General features: G+C 45.8%; 1 protein-coding gene across 1 annotated transcript in view; it reads right to left on the minus strand.

Moving 5' to 3' along the window:
* Nucleotides 1-18,481, minus strand: part of DNAH3 (dynein axonemal heavy chain 3) — a 1,861,430-nt gene that overhangs the window by 1,663,733 nt on the left and 179,216 nt on the right. Inside the window, exons 8-9 of the mRNA XM_069647670.1 lie at nt 7,190-7,315; nt 5,669-5,864 (exon numbers count right to left, since the gene is read on the minus strand). Of these exons, the coding sequence (XP_069503771.1) occupies nt 5,669-5,864; nt 7,190-7,315 (322 nt within the window). The remainder of the gene's footprint in view (nt 1-5,668; nt 5,865-7,189; nt 7,316-18,481) is intronic.

The following is an 18,481-nucleotide window of genomic DNA, read 5'->3' on the forward strand; positions in this document are numbered from 1 at the left end:
ACAATAATCGAGAAGCCTTACTAGAGAAAAGACAAAGAGATGACAAAGGGGATCGGATTATATTTGTTAACACGTTTTCAAATTTGTCATATAAGATCAAAGGCATTATTAACAAAGCATGGAAAAAAGTGTATAATGACGAATCGACTCGTCCCCCATTGATGGCATTCAGGAAAAGCCAAAACATCAGACAGATGCTAATTAGGAATGATATATCCATCAAACAATCATTAGAACCCAGGCAAACTACGTTATGGGGTCTTCCGCCTGTTAAGGGACATTTTCCCTGTGGAAAATGTGTGATGTGTGCCAAGACGAAGGAAACTAAACATATTATGTTGAATCCCAATACTAAGTGGGTTCTCAATGAAATGACTAATTGCAACACTGAAAATGTGGTTTAGCTAATCACGTGTCCGTGCGGATTACAATATGTAGGTAAAACTAACAGGAAATGTCGCACCCGTATGATAGAACATCGTAGTTGCATAAAAAATCAAGTACTGTTAGCCCCTATGGTCAAACACTTTGTACAGATGAAACATTCATACGAGGATTTCAGTTGGGTGATCTTAAAGAAAATTTGTGGCAAAAACAAATCAGAAATAGATGGCAAACTCATTGTATTTGAACAAAAAATGATTTACAAGTGCCAAAGTCATATTATTGGTCTTAATGAAGAAATTGATTGGCCACATACTCAGAGATAAATGGACCATTGATGTTTATACATTTGTGTGGAGATATGGATATATCTCATTGGTAATGAGTGTAAAATATGAAGACTCAATATGATCTACTGAATAGAAAAATGGCACATGTTTAGACTTTGAAAATATAACGTGATGAGTCAATAATGTTCGAGTAGTGTAATGTACTTGTGTAATGGGCTGTATGAATCACTATATGTTGGGTGAGAAATTTCGATTGCCGATAATCAATTATATTTAGATCCGAGTTGGGCTATAATCCCTAGGTTTTCGAAATTGTCTAGTGGATTTTAGGTTCTCCATCATGGAATCCTGTGCTAATTGCAATTGTGATCACCATTGTGCCCACCGCGATAGATGGATGCGAGTTGATTCACATTTTTGTGTTTAGGATGAGATATGTGCCGGCGTGCAGCCGCTGTTTGTGCTGATAATGACTATAATAGTGGTTGGGCTACATTTTTTTTGTAACCTGGAATTGTTGTTCACTTGCCGGCCCACCAGCCAGGGTTGAGTGGGTTATGTTGTCTATGTTTATTAAACAAAGAAGGTTAGTCCGTTGTTTATGTCTCCCACAATAGTAGGCTTGACGCATCATGAAACAAAGAAGGTTAGTCCTTCGTTTATGTCTGAGCTATAGTGTATTTTAACTGTTGCTCATCGCGAGAGTAGGTGGTTAACAGCCGAACCGCCGCACTAACCGGAATCGATTCTGGGGTTCTCGGAGTCACATTGGGTGAAGCTTCTGTTCTTATTTAAGGTAACAACGAGTGACATTGAGTGTATTGTATTGTAGACGCCACTACAGGGTATGAAATGACGGGCCATCGTCATACGCGAGCATTGTCTGGATTTTTTTCTCCAATAATGGTTTATATTAAGCTAATCATAACGTAGTGGGCAGAGTACGGTATAGAAATATACACGATAGTGTGTGGCTAGAGTATTGATCCAGTTTTTTCTGTTGTAGGATATTTTCTTGGATCACCAACCAGCGATGAAGAATATGTAAACAATCTCAGCATTGGACGCAGGATTGGTGGTGTGGCATAATAGGTATATATGTATATATTGTTTTGAATTGGTGACATTGCCATGGTGAAGGGTGTAGTCTCAGCAGCACATTGAATGATAGTGGTACACGATGGGGCTCCACCAGGAGTGGCATGGTTTTCTAAGCTCACCTTAATTTGTGTGGTCACGTGACGGTTGTGATGAAGTGAGGAAGTAGTGGTTGTGTTGTTCACACCACTGTTTGTTTGATGTTCCTTTTCAGCAGAAATCGGGTTCCTGGTTACTTAAGAACCATTAAGAAAATATTACCAGACTTATCTAAGAGGTCTTTGGTGATTCTGGTGCATTGTGGCACACCTACACTGCAGTAATCCTACTTGTGAGGTATGTAGTGGCTTTCTGGTTTTATTGAATCTGATCAGTACATTGGTATATACTTCAATGGTACTGTAGTATATTTAGTATTATATAGCTGACTTATGTATTTGTGATGATGTAGATTTGTAGTGATACCCCACTTTTTTTGTGTATTGAATAAATTATAGGAGTACGGTTTTGAAGAGTACTGTTGTGGCCCTGGATTACATGGTGGAGAATAATAATAAAAGCGTTCTTCCCCTGAAGAAGGTTCATGCACCAAGCGCCATGAGGAACTGAAACATGTCGGGACTGTTTAATCTGAGTTAATTATACTCAGTGATTAGAAATGTTTAAATCATTATATAAATTTTATATGCTGTTGTATTGTATTGTCATGTTATAGGAATGTATGTGTGTGAAACTAGTAATTTGTATTGTAGATGTATCCACTTTGTGTTGTAGGGTCTATTTTACTGAAAATTCTATTTTTAAAGTTAGTTTTATAAAAGAAAAAATTGGGTTGTGATTTAACCTATTAAAATAAACCATTTTTGATATTGCAAAAAAATAACTAGGTACTAGGTCTATTTTTTCAAGATCATTGGTACAAAGAAGGTTGTATAGCATCATACAAAATGATAAGATCAGTGTTGAATGAGGGAATGTAATTACTGTCTCCTTTATATGATGAAAATGTTGGTTATCCCCTAACCGTGAGAGAGAGGGATTGTTAAAACAAGGGGAACGGTAAACCTTTGTTGAAACAGAGTGAATGAGTACTGTCACCCATCCATATGAGATGGAAATGATGAGATGAAAAATGCTAAATAGTGTGACAAAATATGCATGTGCCACACACTGCAACACATCCAGTGTACAATAATACAGTGATCGTAGGCAGATGTACACATCAATGGTTGGTCACTTCAACATGACGGGAAACAACTATCATGTTCCACATTCCAACAGGCCCCAAAAATTAATGTGAGCAGACCAATACTCAATCAGCCTGAATGGTCTAATCATTCACATAACAAGGCAACAAATATGGGCCAATGTGGGGTGTAATCATTGACAGAGGCATGTCTCATATGTGGCATTAGGGCTGAAAAATGCGTTGAAAAATTGGGAGAATTGAAACAATCAGCCTGAATGAACACTGAAAAATTCAGAACAATGTTGTAGCAAGATGACAGTTCAAGGGCAACTGAAGTAATGTGGCGCTAATTGGCTACTGTAGGCAGAAGGGATACTGTCATACCCAAATCCAAGGCCGGTGAATGTTTTGTAGGAAGCACATGGGTGACCCATACCACTCAGGAGTACACACCCTCGCCTGGCACTCAATCAGAAGCCGTCACCCAAACAACATACACATGGATTACACACATGCATGGGCACTCACCGGACAATGCGTCGTAATCTGGTAGGTCTCCCATGCCTTGGATCTGTTCCTCTGTGACAAAGGTTCCAGCAACAGACTCATGTTCAGTGAGTTGGTTGTCCTCTGGTGGAGACCCACCGCCAGTCACCAGAGTAGAGGCATGATTTGAGGCCAGCTTGTTCTTTGCTCTGCGTTTCAGGTCATTCCACCGCTTGTAGCAATCGCCAGCTGTGCGCCTCACAAATCCAAGGGCACTAATGTGGTCCGCGATGGTCTGCCAGTGTGCCCTACGTTGACCAGGTGTGGTCTTGCACCCTGCAGTCACCACCATTTTGCGGCTATGTGCCGACACATAGGCCACAAGTGCATCAAGTTTGGCATCATTAAAGCTAGGCTTCCTTGACGTGCCGGAGTGTGTAGCCGTGTCTGGGGTCTCAGCCTGTAATGCCAGAGCACCCTTCTTTTTCAAAGGTGGTGCAGATCCTGAGTGGCTTACGCTGCTCTGGTCATTAGGGGCAGAAGCGCAGGTGGACTGGGTACTAGAAGTGTGCGAATGCACAATGACCATATGTCTTGGTGCAGGCATTGGCTGCATGGTGGCGTTGGAAGAGCCAACGTCGGTTTGATGGACCTGGACCAACACTGTCCCGGCTGAGAGACTCAGAGCTGGGGTGGATAGAGCTGCAGCTGCTCCTGCAGCCACCCCACCCTGCCTACTTGGAGCAGCAGATGACATTGCTGCCCCAGATCCACGTGGCCTGGTGACAGCAACTTGCACCGCCACACGTGACTTAGACTTGGTGACCTGGAAGTCAGCCTGGGAGCCATCCTGTGCCGGTTCACGTGCCAAAATGGGCCGGTCCAAAAAGGGCTGAGCTGGGATGGTGTCAGCTACATTTCCCACAACCATGGGGGGGCATGGGTGTCCCTGATTGGTGCTCCATCCCTACAAATCCTGGCCACGTCCCCTACCGCGCCCACCACACCCACCTTTTGGAGGTCGGCCACCTTTGCTGCCCTTACTGCTTGGTCGCCTCCCAAAAATGGCACTGATGTGCGTATGGGAGTTACAGTAAACAATTGTCCTGGGCAATTGGGGTGAAAGGGGTAGGGTACTAGATGGAATTCGTACCCTAGTGCTCTAGCAAGGCTGTATGTGACCCCTGGGGGAAGATGACGGGTCACACAATGCACAGGCACCTCAAAAACAAAAGCACATGTGCACGCAACCCCTGGTAGACCAGGTGCATGGAAAAATAAACCCGTACTATGCTGTGGCACCCAGAAACACAAAAATAAGCGTATGCGTGTTACACGCAGCCTACAATGACCTCTGAAGGGGTACACGACACACGGGGGCAACCACAGTTGGAAAATACATGTGCGACTCACCGTCTGCCTTGAAAAAGAACGTGAAAAAGACACGCGTGTGCGCGTAGTCAACACCCCCACCAAAAGAAGAAAAGAACGCAGTCTGAGGAAACAGGGAGTACGAACTGGAAATGTTGTGAAGTAATCGCGTGTGAACCGACAAGAAGTACAAGATACACCCGCTCGCTCTCCACAAAAAGCACGTACAAGGAAATAGCGTGATACTTGTACCTTTTAAGCCAGCCAACACGTGAAATGTCACTTACGCGCTAAGGCCCTTTCCTCCAATAGCACAGTGACGTGCAGTTTTCTCACGTACTGATTCACTATGCACCCGTGTTGTGGGCAACGCCTGTGCGCCTAACGTCACTGACGCGCTAAGGGCCTTTCCTCGAATTACACGCTGACGTGCAATTTTTTCACGTGCCAAATCACTCTGTATCAAGCTGGCCACGCGATGATGCCCTGGGTGTTAGTCTTAGCAGTGCACGGTGGTGGCGCGAGTAATGCTTGCTTAGTTTACCATAACTGGCGAATTGCAGGATTTTTTCAGTTTTACTTGTAACCATAACGTCCCTTTAATAAAGTTTTTTCATTGAATTTCATAGGTTTTTATTAGTGCAACTTAACCATAACGTCCCTTTAACAAAGTTTAACAAAGTTTTTTCATTGAATTTCATAGGTGCTTATTAGTGCAACTTAACCATAACGTCCCCTTAACAAAGTTTTTTCATTGAATATAAATATGCACAGATATAAAGATATGGAACCCTAAATAGACATATTTCAAGCAAAAGTGGACATCACAAATATGCATAACGCCCTGTACCTTATGAATCGCAAAGAAGGAGAGGATGTCTTGCAGAGAGTTGATAACCATCCCCCGCAGCTGGAGGGACATGACGGCTGCAACGGAGGAGAAGAATTCTTGGATTTGCTGCGAAGAGTCACTATTGCTTTGGGGCAAAAACTGAACCCAGTTTTCCTTGTGAGAGAGGAAGAGCAATGCACACTGTGGCAGCCACCTGCAAATCAGAATGATGGAAATAAGGGTCCATACATGTTTTAAAGGGTATCGGCAGAAAGGGCAACATCAATGGTACTGGGTATAACACTTTTTGCTCTGGATACAACACAGATGATATGATATAACAGTTTCTCTGAAGCAAATAACCAGCATATTTTAGAAAAAAAAATCGCTAAATTTTATTCCTAAAGCAATAACATAGGAATGGCATGTGAAGAGGCCTCAAGGTGCAAGTAGGGCATCCATTTCTGCTTCCCTATTTGCACCCCGGGACGATTAAAATAAAGTACTACACATCCCAGAATGCAAAGAAACAAACAGGACTGAATAAGTGAATTCACCCAACATGGAACAATCTGAGAACTCTGCCTACGCACAATACCCCCTGGAAGTGAGCATTGAAGGTTTGAAGACTGTATTCCCGCTCTGTGAAAAAGAGCACTTTCCCGTGATGTTGCAGGTCACTCTGTTTGATGGCCAATCTGCCTATTCCATCCCTTTCCACCACTACCCTCCCCCCACCTCCCATGCCACTACCCTACACCCACACTGCATGCCAGTACCCCCATGCCACTACCCCACACCCGCACTGCATGCCACTACCCTCCCCCACCTCCCATGCCACTACCCTACACCTTCACTGCATGCCACTACCCTGCTCACCTCCCATGCCACTATCCTACACCTGCACTGCATGCCACTACCCTCTCCCACCTCCCATGCCACTACCCTACACCTTCACTGCATGCCAGTACACTCCCCGGCCTCCCAAGCCACTACCCCACACCCGCACTGCATGCCACTACCCTCGCCCACCTCCCATGCCACTACCCTACAGCTGCACTGCATGCCACTACCCCTCCACCCCCATGCCACTACCCAACACCTTCACTGCATGCCACTACCCTCCCCCACCTCCCATGCCACTACCCTACACCTACACTGCATGCCAGTACCCTCCCCCACCTCCCATGCCACTACCCCACACCCGCACTGAATGCCATTACCCTCCCCCACCTCCCATGCTACTATCCTACACCTGCACTGCATGCCACTACCCTCCCCCACCTCCCATGCCACTACCCTACAGCCGCACTGGATGCCACTACGCCGCTTGAGCAAGAGTAATTAGGGATATCGCCTCTTAGATGAAAGGTAGAGCCTTTTGTTCTGTTCATTTAACTGTGTTTTTTTTTAATCAATCCTTTGAAGAAATATATATTCACTCCCAGGGCAATTTACTTTGATCAGTATTTCGGAGCATATCTTTTAAAACGTGGGATTTAAAATTTAGAAGAAAGGAAAATGAAATGTGCTACTAACGTGTCTCGGAGAATAGTGTGAGCTTCCATGCAGTGTATTTTAACTAACTCTTCAAATTCTTCTGGAAGAAGGGGCAGGTTGCCCGACAGCATATCCTTCGTTCGAACAAACCTCAGGTCATCAAACCTACAAAGAAACAAAACAGGAATTCAAATCCAATATACTAGGCCACATGCAGCCAGCACAACACACAGTACATTTCCCGATTGCACATTCATGGGTCACGGGATTGTTAGAGTAATTACCGCACACTTAGATTTCATGCAAGAAACGTATGCAAAAGTATTTCTCTAAAGTTCAAAAATTGAAACAATGCAAGAACAAATTTGCAACATGAGAAAATCATGTAGTTGTTTTTCTGTCACTCACCGTCACTCTCCAGTGCTAATTGAATTGTTTTGCCCTGCCCAGATATGAAGTGCCAGTAGTCAGTTATTAGAAGGAGCTGAACTCAGGGCCCGATTCGTAGATTTTTTTGCGCAGTGCCAACAAACACCATGATTCAAAGAAAGGTGCAAAGCACATTTTTGAAGTGCAAAGTCGGTGCAAAATCACTTTTCATTGCAAAAAACACTTTGCACTGCTCTGTGAATCAGGGTGTTTTTGGCAATGCAAAGTCACTTTGCACCATGCTAAAAATGTCCATGAATCAGGCCCTCAGTGTTTATTTTTGCAGTATGTATACTGCGCTAGAGTGGTTTGTTTGCGATAGTGCCAGGTGATGGGATGGAGTACCGAGAGAGCACAGGATCTTTCGCATTTTGTGAGTGGGTAATTTACAGAAGTCCGCTGGTGTACAGCGCTCACACAAGGATGCTCAACATAAGGACGGCTAATAAGGAAACTTGAATAACTCATTCTTTTGACAATCAGCACGATTTAGAAGAAATATGAAGCAGAAGATCTGCATATGCATTGAATGAGGGGAATGGCTAAACTGACACATAGGGACCGATTCATGGAATTAATTGCATGGAAAATCGGGGATTTGCGTGCCATGCTGCGTGCAAAACCCTGTTCGCCGATTCATGGAATTGACTGTGCAGAACTTTTTTCCTAACTTGCGTGCACTTTGCACAGGCTCGGTACGTCTCTGCGAGCAGTTGAGTGCTTTGCGCAAGACACCACGCAGAGCGTGGGTGAGGCCTGCGCAGAGGGCCCAGTAGGGGGGCAGAACTCAGAAAGTGAGGAAGAACAAGGGAAAAAGTGGGCGTTACGAGGGATGTGCTGCAGGCAGTCCATATGACGCACACAAATGCGCATGACAAAGCATTCCATCTGCAACTTGCGTATACGGTTACTTTGCGGAGAGAATTTAATAAATACGTGGGGCGTGCATGCTTTATTATGCGCGCAGGCTCGGGCAGTGTCATTCTCGGCGCGTAGCACTTGCAGGATTTATGTGCTCTTTTCCATGTATCGGCCCCTTAAAGTTTATACTTTTGAATCAAATTGGAAGATATCAATGGAATTTGAAATGTATATTACTGTAAGATATCACAATCTTCTAACACTTTTTTCACTTTGGTTTCTAGTAACAATGGGAGCAATGCAACTTTTTTCAATATATTGTCTAAAAATAAATATAAGACTTTTCTAGATCTTATAACTGCAAGACTACTTTCTTATTTTGATAAAGCTTTATTGGGCAAGGGACTGTGCAGAGATTTATCACATTCAAAACTACATTGACCAGATGCAAAGCAGCCTTGAAGAGAAAGAACAGCAGCTGGCGGCTACATTCCACACCTCTGGAGGCTCTCCTTCCTAACATAGAAAAACGATCAAAAGGTTGGCGCCTGAGTTGGCACATAGAGGGAATGCTTGCAAGCAGTCCTTCTGCCATGCCCCAACCATCTGGAACCCAATCCAGCCAAGGCCCGAAATGCTCCACCTTCTTCCAGTTCCGCAAAACAATGCAGATGTGGCCCTTTCAACAATCCCCGCAGACGAATACAAATCACACCCGTCCTCCACCAACAGTACTGCACTACTGTATAAAATATCAAGCAAAAGGCAGGCGCCCACCTTTTGTAAAGCTCGCCACTGCTCACATGCTAGGCCAGTGCTATTGAATATTGTGTTGCTGAGTGACAATGTAGTGTTTTGATGTCGCTCTCAATCTATATAGGTGATAACAAAAATTACAAAAAAAACTCTCGTAAGAAGACGCCTGAAGAAATAAGAGCATTAGGTTAAACCTTCAGTCAACAGTCCACTCATCTTAAATTCTCTGTTTTATAGGACGATTGTGTACAATATACGAGCATCTCAGTTGAGGCTGTTTTCAGTGGATAGGCTTCATCAGTATTTTTCTACATTTAGATTTGTCCAGTTGACCTGGCTTCTCCTTCTCGAGAGATTGCTTTCTCCCGATGGAGTCTGTTGGCCTGGCAACTGAACATCTACATTAGGGACTATTGCGATTTTCCCGCTGTACTGTTAACTGGCAGTGAATTGTTTGCAGCCTCCTCTTGTGACTAGCACTTTTTTCACACATTGCACAAGATTAATGTTATATTGTTGTATGTTATATCTCTGTGTGAACTTTAAACTATTTAATAACTTCTTAATGAATTTGACTAAATAATAAAAAATCTCGTTTTTTAACAAGTTTTTGTTGTGGTCTGTATGGGGTGATCTGCGGTATTGACTGGGGGTCCCTGTTCCTACATTGCTGATGGGACTGTGTCCTTTCAAGTGAACTTATTTTCAAACCCGCTGGCTTGACCTTTGTTTATTATAGGCTTCATCAGTATTACTCAGCACATTTCTGTGCTGGTCAATGCACAGCCCCTGCCCGAGTGTCGGTGACAGATCCTCTCCACGTGTCCAATTAGCATTTCTTGTTACTTTGGCAACAAGGCCCATACTGGCCCACAGTGTTCATTTCTGTAGTAGATCCCCCTCTTTCCTGCATGTTCAGGGCACAAAGATGGACAGACATTCCCCATAGCTGATCAACAAATCTTCCTCTCGTTGGGATCAGAGGTTGGCCCCATCACCCCTTTGTGCAATATCTATGTAAGGCCATTGAGCCATGTTACCTGTAGCCATTATCGGAAAGGGACACCAGTAAATATATGATGATAATCATGGCTACTGTCTATTTTTCAGGGAGCCCAGAGGCTGAGGTCACCACATCGATGCAATTGAAATGCTTGAAGCTGTATTTCGACAAAATGGAATTTAGCTCCTGGAGACACTTAATGGATCAGAGAAAGCTTTAGATGCCACAAGCTATTGAGGCTTCAATTTTTGCGCCAGCGTTTGCTAAACGAGGTGGCATTTTTGCCAAGAGCTCGAACATGAAATCTCATACCATGGCTGGGCCAAATTGGGCCACTGCCATCCCTAAAACTCATAGGAATAGGCAATGTGTTGTCCTTTCAGGATCTTGAATCTTTAGTTCATGCCTTTATCTTTACATGTGTAAGAAATAACTCCTGGGAAGAGGGCTTTATGTGGCAGTAATGACCCAGGGACCAACTTAAAGCCTTTGACAAGGTCCTAGAGCCGGTGCTGCAAGTAATGTTTGGAGTGCTAACAGGTTTGTTTTGGCAGAGAGGCTTGGCACACGCAGAGTGTGCTGGATATTTCTCATTAAAAAAGAACTACAAAATACTGGCCGCCATGCAAATGGCTAAGACTGGGCTTTGCAACCTTTGGGTCTCCAGATAGTTTGGGCTACAATTTCCATCCACCCTAGCCAGCATAGTCAATGTTGAGGGATCATGGGAGTTGAGGTCCAAAACAGCTGAAAATCCACTAATTGCAGACCCTTAGGCTGCGGGAACTAAGCAGAGGCCCTTCTACATTTCTATGGTCAGAGAGGTGAGGTGCGGGCTGGTAGCTGCAGGGGAGGTGAATCGAACTTATAGGGGAGGGCTGGGGATGACTACGCCCACAGCTGATCCATGGGCTCGGAAATTCAGACCATCAGCAGCCTTGCATTCCAAGCCCTCCGATTAGCTATGCACCAACCCATCTGCTATAAAGGCTGCTATAATGTTCTATACGCAGAGCTCTGAATTCAACTTTAATGAAAATTCCAGATTGTGCAGAATGTGGTTACTCATATGTTATAAAATTATGTTACCACAGTTTTATAGCACAATACATGTCACCATGTGACTACATCAGAGCTCGAAGAGAGAAATATCCTGCTGCTCCCTGTGAATTTGTTGTAGGACTTAATTCAGGGCTCTGCAAACTTTGGCTCTCCACATGTTTTCAACTACAACTCCCATCAGCCCAAGGCAGTGCATTCAGCGTTAGATAATGGGTGCTGTAATACAAAAGTTCTGGAGAGCCTCAGGTTGCAGACCCCTGACTTCATTTCTCTGCAATCTAACTATGTAGGCAACACTGGGGGATGAATGATACCTCATACGAATAGGGTACTTCAGGACCAGCTGGAGCTTTTTAAAACGTTGGGGCCATTAATTGAGGAGTAAATGCTGAAGGTCGAATGCACATGGTGATAACTTTTTTAGGATAAAAACGACTCTGAATACAGTATGCCTTGAGAATTGATTACTATAGGGCTCATTACGAGTACACTGTTAAAATGGTAAAAATACAGGCCTGCCAATATTACCGTTTCTGGCAGGGCGATTGCTGGAATTACCAGCATACTGCGTGGGCACGCGCACAACCACCCCACCCCACTGGAAACTAACACTGGCACGCCAGTTTTACCGGCGACAATAGCAATGTGCTAGAATTACCAGCAGATAAGTGCCGTCAATATCGATACCGGCAACCAAACTGTCAGTAATACTGGCAAACTGATGGCATTGCCAGTAATACCGCTGCCGGAAATAGCATCACCGCCGGAATGAGAAGCCCGGCGAAGGCCATTTTAAAAACACAATCCACCCTAAATCCCCCCGTTCCTGCTGCCATCCAGGCCCAGAAGTGCTTCCCGAAGATGTCACAGGAAAAAAGTCCCAGGTACCAGATCCCTGGCTCTGCAAGCCTAAATTGTCAGATGCGGTGGTACAGCATGCAGAAACTGTTTGGGACCAAGTACAGGAAGACCAGTGTGCAGAAAAAGAGTGAACTATGGGCCCAAGTCATGTCAAGTGTGACGGCCATGGGACCTGTGCCCCGCAGTACCAGGGATTGTAGAAATATGGGAGACGACCTGAAGGTAAGGGTTCGTAGCCTCATTTCCAAGCACAGGAGGGAGTGTGCTGTCACCAGAGGAGGCACTGTGGACCCCCTCCGCCTCATGTCCTGTGAGGATAAAGCAAGCAGCATTCTGCACATGGAGGGCATTGAGGGGATAGGAAGCACTGAGGCTGGAGCAGGGACCCAAGATGATGGCGATAAGTACAACTGCATGTACATGCGCATGTAGTCCCCAATTGCATGCATCCACCACCATAGCTGCACAGAATGAGCATGTGAAATGGTTGAAAAGGTGGCAGGCACAGCAAATGGGCAGTGAGAGGGGTTTTGAGGGAATGTACTAAAGCACATGCATGCATGCCCATTGACACCTGAGAAGCACCCATGTCTGCCAAGATTCGCCATGTCAGAAAGTGATGCCCCACCAGACCGGTGACAAAAAACCCACCTTGGCAGGCCAACAGACAATATGCATAAGCATGCTCTGTGTACGTAATGAGCAGGCACCACCATCACCACCAGCACCACCCTATACATGCTTGAGCACCCATCAGAGCAATAGCATCCAAGCGATCTACCTGAAATGGTGAACTCTGGGATACACACAATGTGGCATGAGTGTAATGCAAGCCCACAGACATGTCTGCTAGATGACCAGCAGCACGTTATTACATTTCCAACAGGAGCGCAGTCCATGGACAGTGACGAGGCCAGATCCTCGACCTCAGCCACATCAACTGCCCCCACCCCTGCACAGGCCAAACCACTCGCCAGCAGGAGCAAGCAGCAGGGCGGGGCTGCCGGGCCACTACCACCAACTCCATCTACCACCACTGTGGAGATTCCATCAAACCCTGAGGGAGACAACAAATATGCCAGCGGACAGTGGCCCCTTCACTAGCCAGGCAAGTAACACAGCTGTCACTACAGCTCCCAGTGCCATGCTTCAGCCACTGCCTTTAGGGGCACACACTGACTGTCACAGAAATGGTACACAGACCAGAGGGAGCCAGCCCACCATCGTCCCCATCATGTGGAGTGCAGTCCCTGGCACTTTGCAGCAGGGCACATGTACCTACCACTGAAGAGCAATAGCAGGAGGAAGAAGAGGAGGAGTATGAGGGTGATACAACACCATGCTTCAGCCCATCCCAGCCACAAAGTCTGCATAGTCCACCACCACTGCCTGAGTCCACCTTGCACACAATACGTGTGAGGCTGGATGCCATTGAGAGGCAGCAAGCTGGACATCCACACACTTGTGGGCCAGTAGCTGCAAGAAATTCAGGCAATGCGGTACTGCCTGCAGAGGTGCACCCACGGGATGGTACGCTAATTCGTCCATGCCATCGCAGCCATGGCGACACTGGGCCAAAGAATGCTCACGCACACATATTCTTCCTCGACCTCAGCTGAGTCGCTGAACCAGGCCATTGAGCCGACCTTCCAGTACATCCGGGGCTGAGGGTCTGAGCCTTCCGCTTCTGTTACACCCACAGGAGGTTCCCTAACAAGCACCCCAATGTACCATTCACTGCGCCATCTCACCAACAAGGAGCAGGAGCAGGCCTCATGACATAACATTTTGACACTGCACTGCAGGGGTGATCTTGAGGGTGGATGTTTGGGGAGGGTGATGTTGTTGTGGGGATGTTAGTTGCATGATGCACATTGCAAGAATTAAAAAGGAAATCACTTGAAGCAATGAATGGAAATTCCTTATTGAGTTCAAGTGTTTAATGTGTTTAATGTGCGCAGTTAAGTTTCACTCTACAAAGGTGCAAGCAGAGTGCCTCATCCAAAGAAGTTGTGAATGACTTCCTGACGAGCCAGTTGCCCGAGCCTGGCCTCTACATGCTAAGTGCGTGCATGTGTGGTATCCGCAGCCACAACGTCATCCTCCTCAGGGGGTGGCATGTCCACATCCGCGGGCAGGGGAATGTTGCGCCGGATGCATATGTTGTGCAACATAGCACATGCCAGTCCTATCTGGCCCACCTTGTCCGGCATGTACATAAGCACACCACCAGTCTAGTGTAGACATCGGCAGCGGCCCTTCCACAAGCCAAAGGCACACTCAATGGACACCGTAGTGCGGCTACAGGCCCGGTTGTATGCCACCTCCTGGCCATCAGGGGAGTCCTCAGAGGTGTCATGAGCCACAGAAGCTGTGGGTATCCAGTGTCACCTAGAAGGGGGCTAAACATATAAGTATATAATGGTGATCTGTGAAAGCATTGCCTGTAACAGCAGCATCTCAATTGACAGTCCATGCATGTAGTGGGATGTCTGATGTTGCATTCTGGTACCTGTAGTCCATTGTGTGGGACTGGCCTGATGGGAAGCATGTCTTGGACATTCACTGTTGAATTATGGGTCATGCCCTACTCCTGTGGGTTGCTGCCTGTCATGTGTTGGGTGTGCATATGGTCCCTGCATGTATGGGGCATTGTTAGAGCATTCAATCTCTATGTGTGTGCCCCCACCTTGCATTTCACTTGTACTTCAAGTTTGGTGTGATGGTATAAGTACTCAACCAATATACAGGTCTGTTGGCCTCTATGCCCTTCCAAGAATGCTGGCAGTGTGCAGTTCCACAGGACCATGGCACCATGGGTTGATCCGGGTAACTGGACACAAGCAGTGGGTGATCGTGAGTTTGGCATCACAGGTGACCTGGACATTAAGTCAATGGAACTGCTTCCATTTTCTGTAGACTTCCTTCACGGCCTGAGGTGCCACCAGCTCTACATGTGTGCAATCCAGAGCTGCCACCACATTTGGCATGCACGCAATGGCATGGAATCTTGCCATCATGGCTTTCACCAGTGCCAGGGTGGTAGCGAGTGCAATGTGGTGTCCCACATGCCGCAGGAATACGTCCAGCACCTGACCCAGCACTTTGGAGAATGCAGGCTGTGAAATTCCATGCAACTGGGTCACAATGTGCTGGAAACATGCCCGTGGAAAGGAAGTGCAGGACCAACACCAGCTTCACCATTGGTGGTATGGCTGTCCTGATGCCAATCCTATTCCTTAGGTCTTCATGGATCAGGTTGAGCTCTGCAATGCTCTCCCTGTCAAGGCGGTACAGGGTGAGGATTTGCATGTCAAGTGAGGACCCATGGTGTAGCCCTTACACGGGGTACAGGCGCACCCCTTTCATGGAGTCTCTTCCTCACAATCCTACTCCTCCTCCTCCTCTCTACTGCCTCTTGCTCCCTCTGGTGGTCCTCCAGTCCCTGCAGCTCCACGTTGGACTGGAGCAGCTGCATGTCAATGCTGACTTCGATCAGTGGCAGCATGGTGGTGTAGGGAAGTCTGTTTGGGGAAGACTTGTGCTTTGGAGGGGTGTCGGTTGCTGGTCACCTGAACAGAAAAAAACGTTTTCACTACAGCTACCAGAATCCTTTGAGTCTAATTAGACACACCTGCTCAACAGCCTCCCTGATGATTATTTGAGATAAGAAAGCGCTAGGAGGAGAACAACTACAGACCACAGAACTGCAGCTGAGGGATCTAACCCTGTTATTACTAAGTACCTGATTTGCAGCAAGGGATCTAACCCTGTTAATACTGAGTACCTGATTTGCAGCAGAAGGGATCTAACCCTGTGAATATTTGTCCATTTTGGGATGTGACCCAGCTACTTATTTTTTGCAACAATTGACCAGGACCGGGAGTGCGCGCCTCACTCACCTTCTTTTTTGTACTGAATGCTATGGGAGTCCCGGGCTCCAGAGGCAGCCCCACGGGGTGACTGTGCCCCACTTTGGAGAATCATAAAGATGGTTCTCTCCCCTCCCCCAAATTTGGGAAGGACTTGTGCTTTGGAGGGGTGTCGGTTGCTGGTCACCTGAACAGAAAAAAACGTTTTCACTACAGCTACCAGAATCCTTTGAGTCTAATTAGACACACCTAAAACAGCCTCCCTGATGATTATTTGAGATAAGAAAGCGCTAGGAGGAGAACAACTACAGACCACAGAACTGCAGCTGAGGGATTTAACCCTGTTATTACTGAGTACCTGATTTGCAGCAAGGGATCTAACCCTGTTATTACTGAGTACCTGATTTGCAGCAGAAGGGATCTAACCCTGTGAATATTTGTCCATTTTGGGATTTGACCCAGCTACTTATTATATTTTTTGCAACAGGTTCAATTGACCAGGACCGGGAGTGCGCGCCTCACCCACCTTCTTTTTTGTACTTAAGGTGGAGGTATACCCACCTTTCATTTGCTGGTAATACCAGCAAATATCAGCCAGTATTACCAGAAAGTCAAAGCTCATGATATGCCAGTGTTACCATTGTGCTGGTGTTACCGGTGCAAGTTTCATGCCCATCCGGTATTTCTGGTGGCAGTAATACCTGCGCTGGTAATTGCGGAAGAGTTGCTATCTGCACTGGTAATTCTGGCCACTGTGTTCCCACACACTCGTACTTTGCCAGTCTGGCAAAGCACAAGCACTTTTACCATATACCGGCCAACTCGTAATGAGCACCTATACCTTAAACCTAATTATTTTGGTGATTAGTAAAAGTGTAGTGACTTCATCACATGCTACGTGTGATTCCAAGGTGTGATGTTCAACCCTAACTTTATGTTTAATGTTCTGTAATTTGTATAACTACTTTACTGGGGGTCCCGTATAGCGGACTTTGGTGCAAGTCAGTTTGGAAAGAAGAACACCTTGAACTGGCATTAACTTATGTGTTGCTAAAATATTGATGAATGCATCTTAAGGTAGTTAAATGAAAACTAAATTGAGCAACTGCTTCAGAAATGACTTGGGGCTCTTACACTGAAGGAGGTGACAGAAAACTGAAGTTAGACTCTTTGGACAGCACATCTGCTTCAGTCCATATGAATCTGGACAAGAGAAAGGACTCCTTGCACTCCCATCGAACTTCTGGATCTCTGCCGTAAAGTGTTGAGTGCTCATCGTCTTTTGTGAATCCATGACTGGCTATTCTAAAGGTAGTTAGGAACGACTATTTCCAAGGAACACATGATCGGCCCTTCTCTCTGAAACACAGGCATAGCCAGAATTGCCTAACATGTGGGTCCTGAAGCTAATGCAATTGGGCCCACAGCAGTGAATGCCCACACAGCGCTGCTGAGTGGGCATTTACAGATTTTGGGTGGGCATTGCCTGCTCAGGCCCTACCCTGTCTACGCCTCTGCTCTGAAATCAGATCACTAATGGCATGCCAGTAACCAAGGAACTGGTGTTGAATGATCCCAGTTGAGATCAACAATAGGTATACAAAGAGGTGGGAGACACAACCCCACCTAAGTCTCTCAGCCTACTGGGCTGTGCTGCTCAAAATCAGTCAAGGCATGACCAAGACATACTGTTCATACCAAACCAAGTCCTTTCCAATGTGATTTTGTAGTGTAAGATATTATGGAAAAGACTGGTCAATCCAATTCGAACAGAACTGCTGGACAGCTTTGTCTTGTCCCATCAAGAGCTGATGGGAGGCGGAAATGTGTTCTCACTTCAAGCCCGTTACTGCCCGTCTTCCACTGAGGTTCTGAATTCATACCTAATGTAGTCTCTAGAGTGGAGGGACTACAGCCTCAGTAATTGAAGGCAAAGTTGAACCTTCACCAATAATTCTTATACCCATTGCTCCTCAGCACAACCTCGGTTTCCTATCTTTAGGACACTTTATCAGCTGAAAGGCGTGTAGGTCTTCAAGGGCAGAATCCAGAGTTTGGCAATAAGTCCCACTGAAGATGTAGTTTGCCTTAACTCTTCTGGTCAGCATGTCCTGCTTTCATTGTTTTATTATCAACATACATTACACTGTTTTTTTAATATGTTTTTGCAGTACTCCGGATGGGCTAAAAAAGAGTCAACTACAATTTTACAATAAAAAAAGTCTTGACTGACTGGGAAGCTGATCATTTGAGTCATGGGAGACTTAACAAGAGTAAATGGTTAGCTGGAAAAAAAAAAAAAGACTACTGCTCACAAGCGCAGACTTGTTTAAGGAAGCAGCCTATGCCTACAATCGACCATAGAAAAGTGATAATTAACCCTTTCTCTTTGATGATTGACTATTCAACAACAAAAATGTTCTTTTGCGTGAGCTAAGCATGTTTAAACGTACGACTCTGGACACCACTGAGCAGGTTTTACGCTTT

Source organism: Ambystoma mexicanum, chromosome 2q (assembly GCF_040938575.1).
Source record: "Ambystoma mexicanum isolate Mex_15411 chromosome 2q, UKY_AmexF1_1, whole genome shotgun sequence".
Taxonomy (NCBI): Eukaryota; Metazoa; Chordata; class Amphibia; order Caudata; family Ambystomatidae; genus Ambystoma; species Ambystoma mexicanum.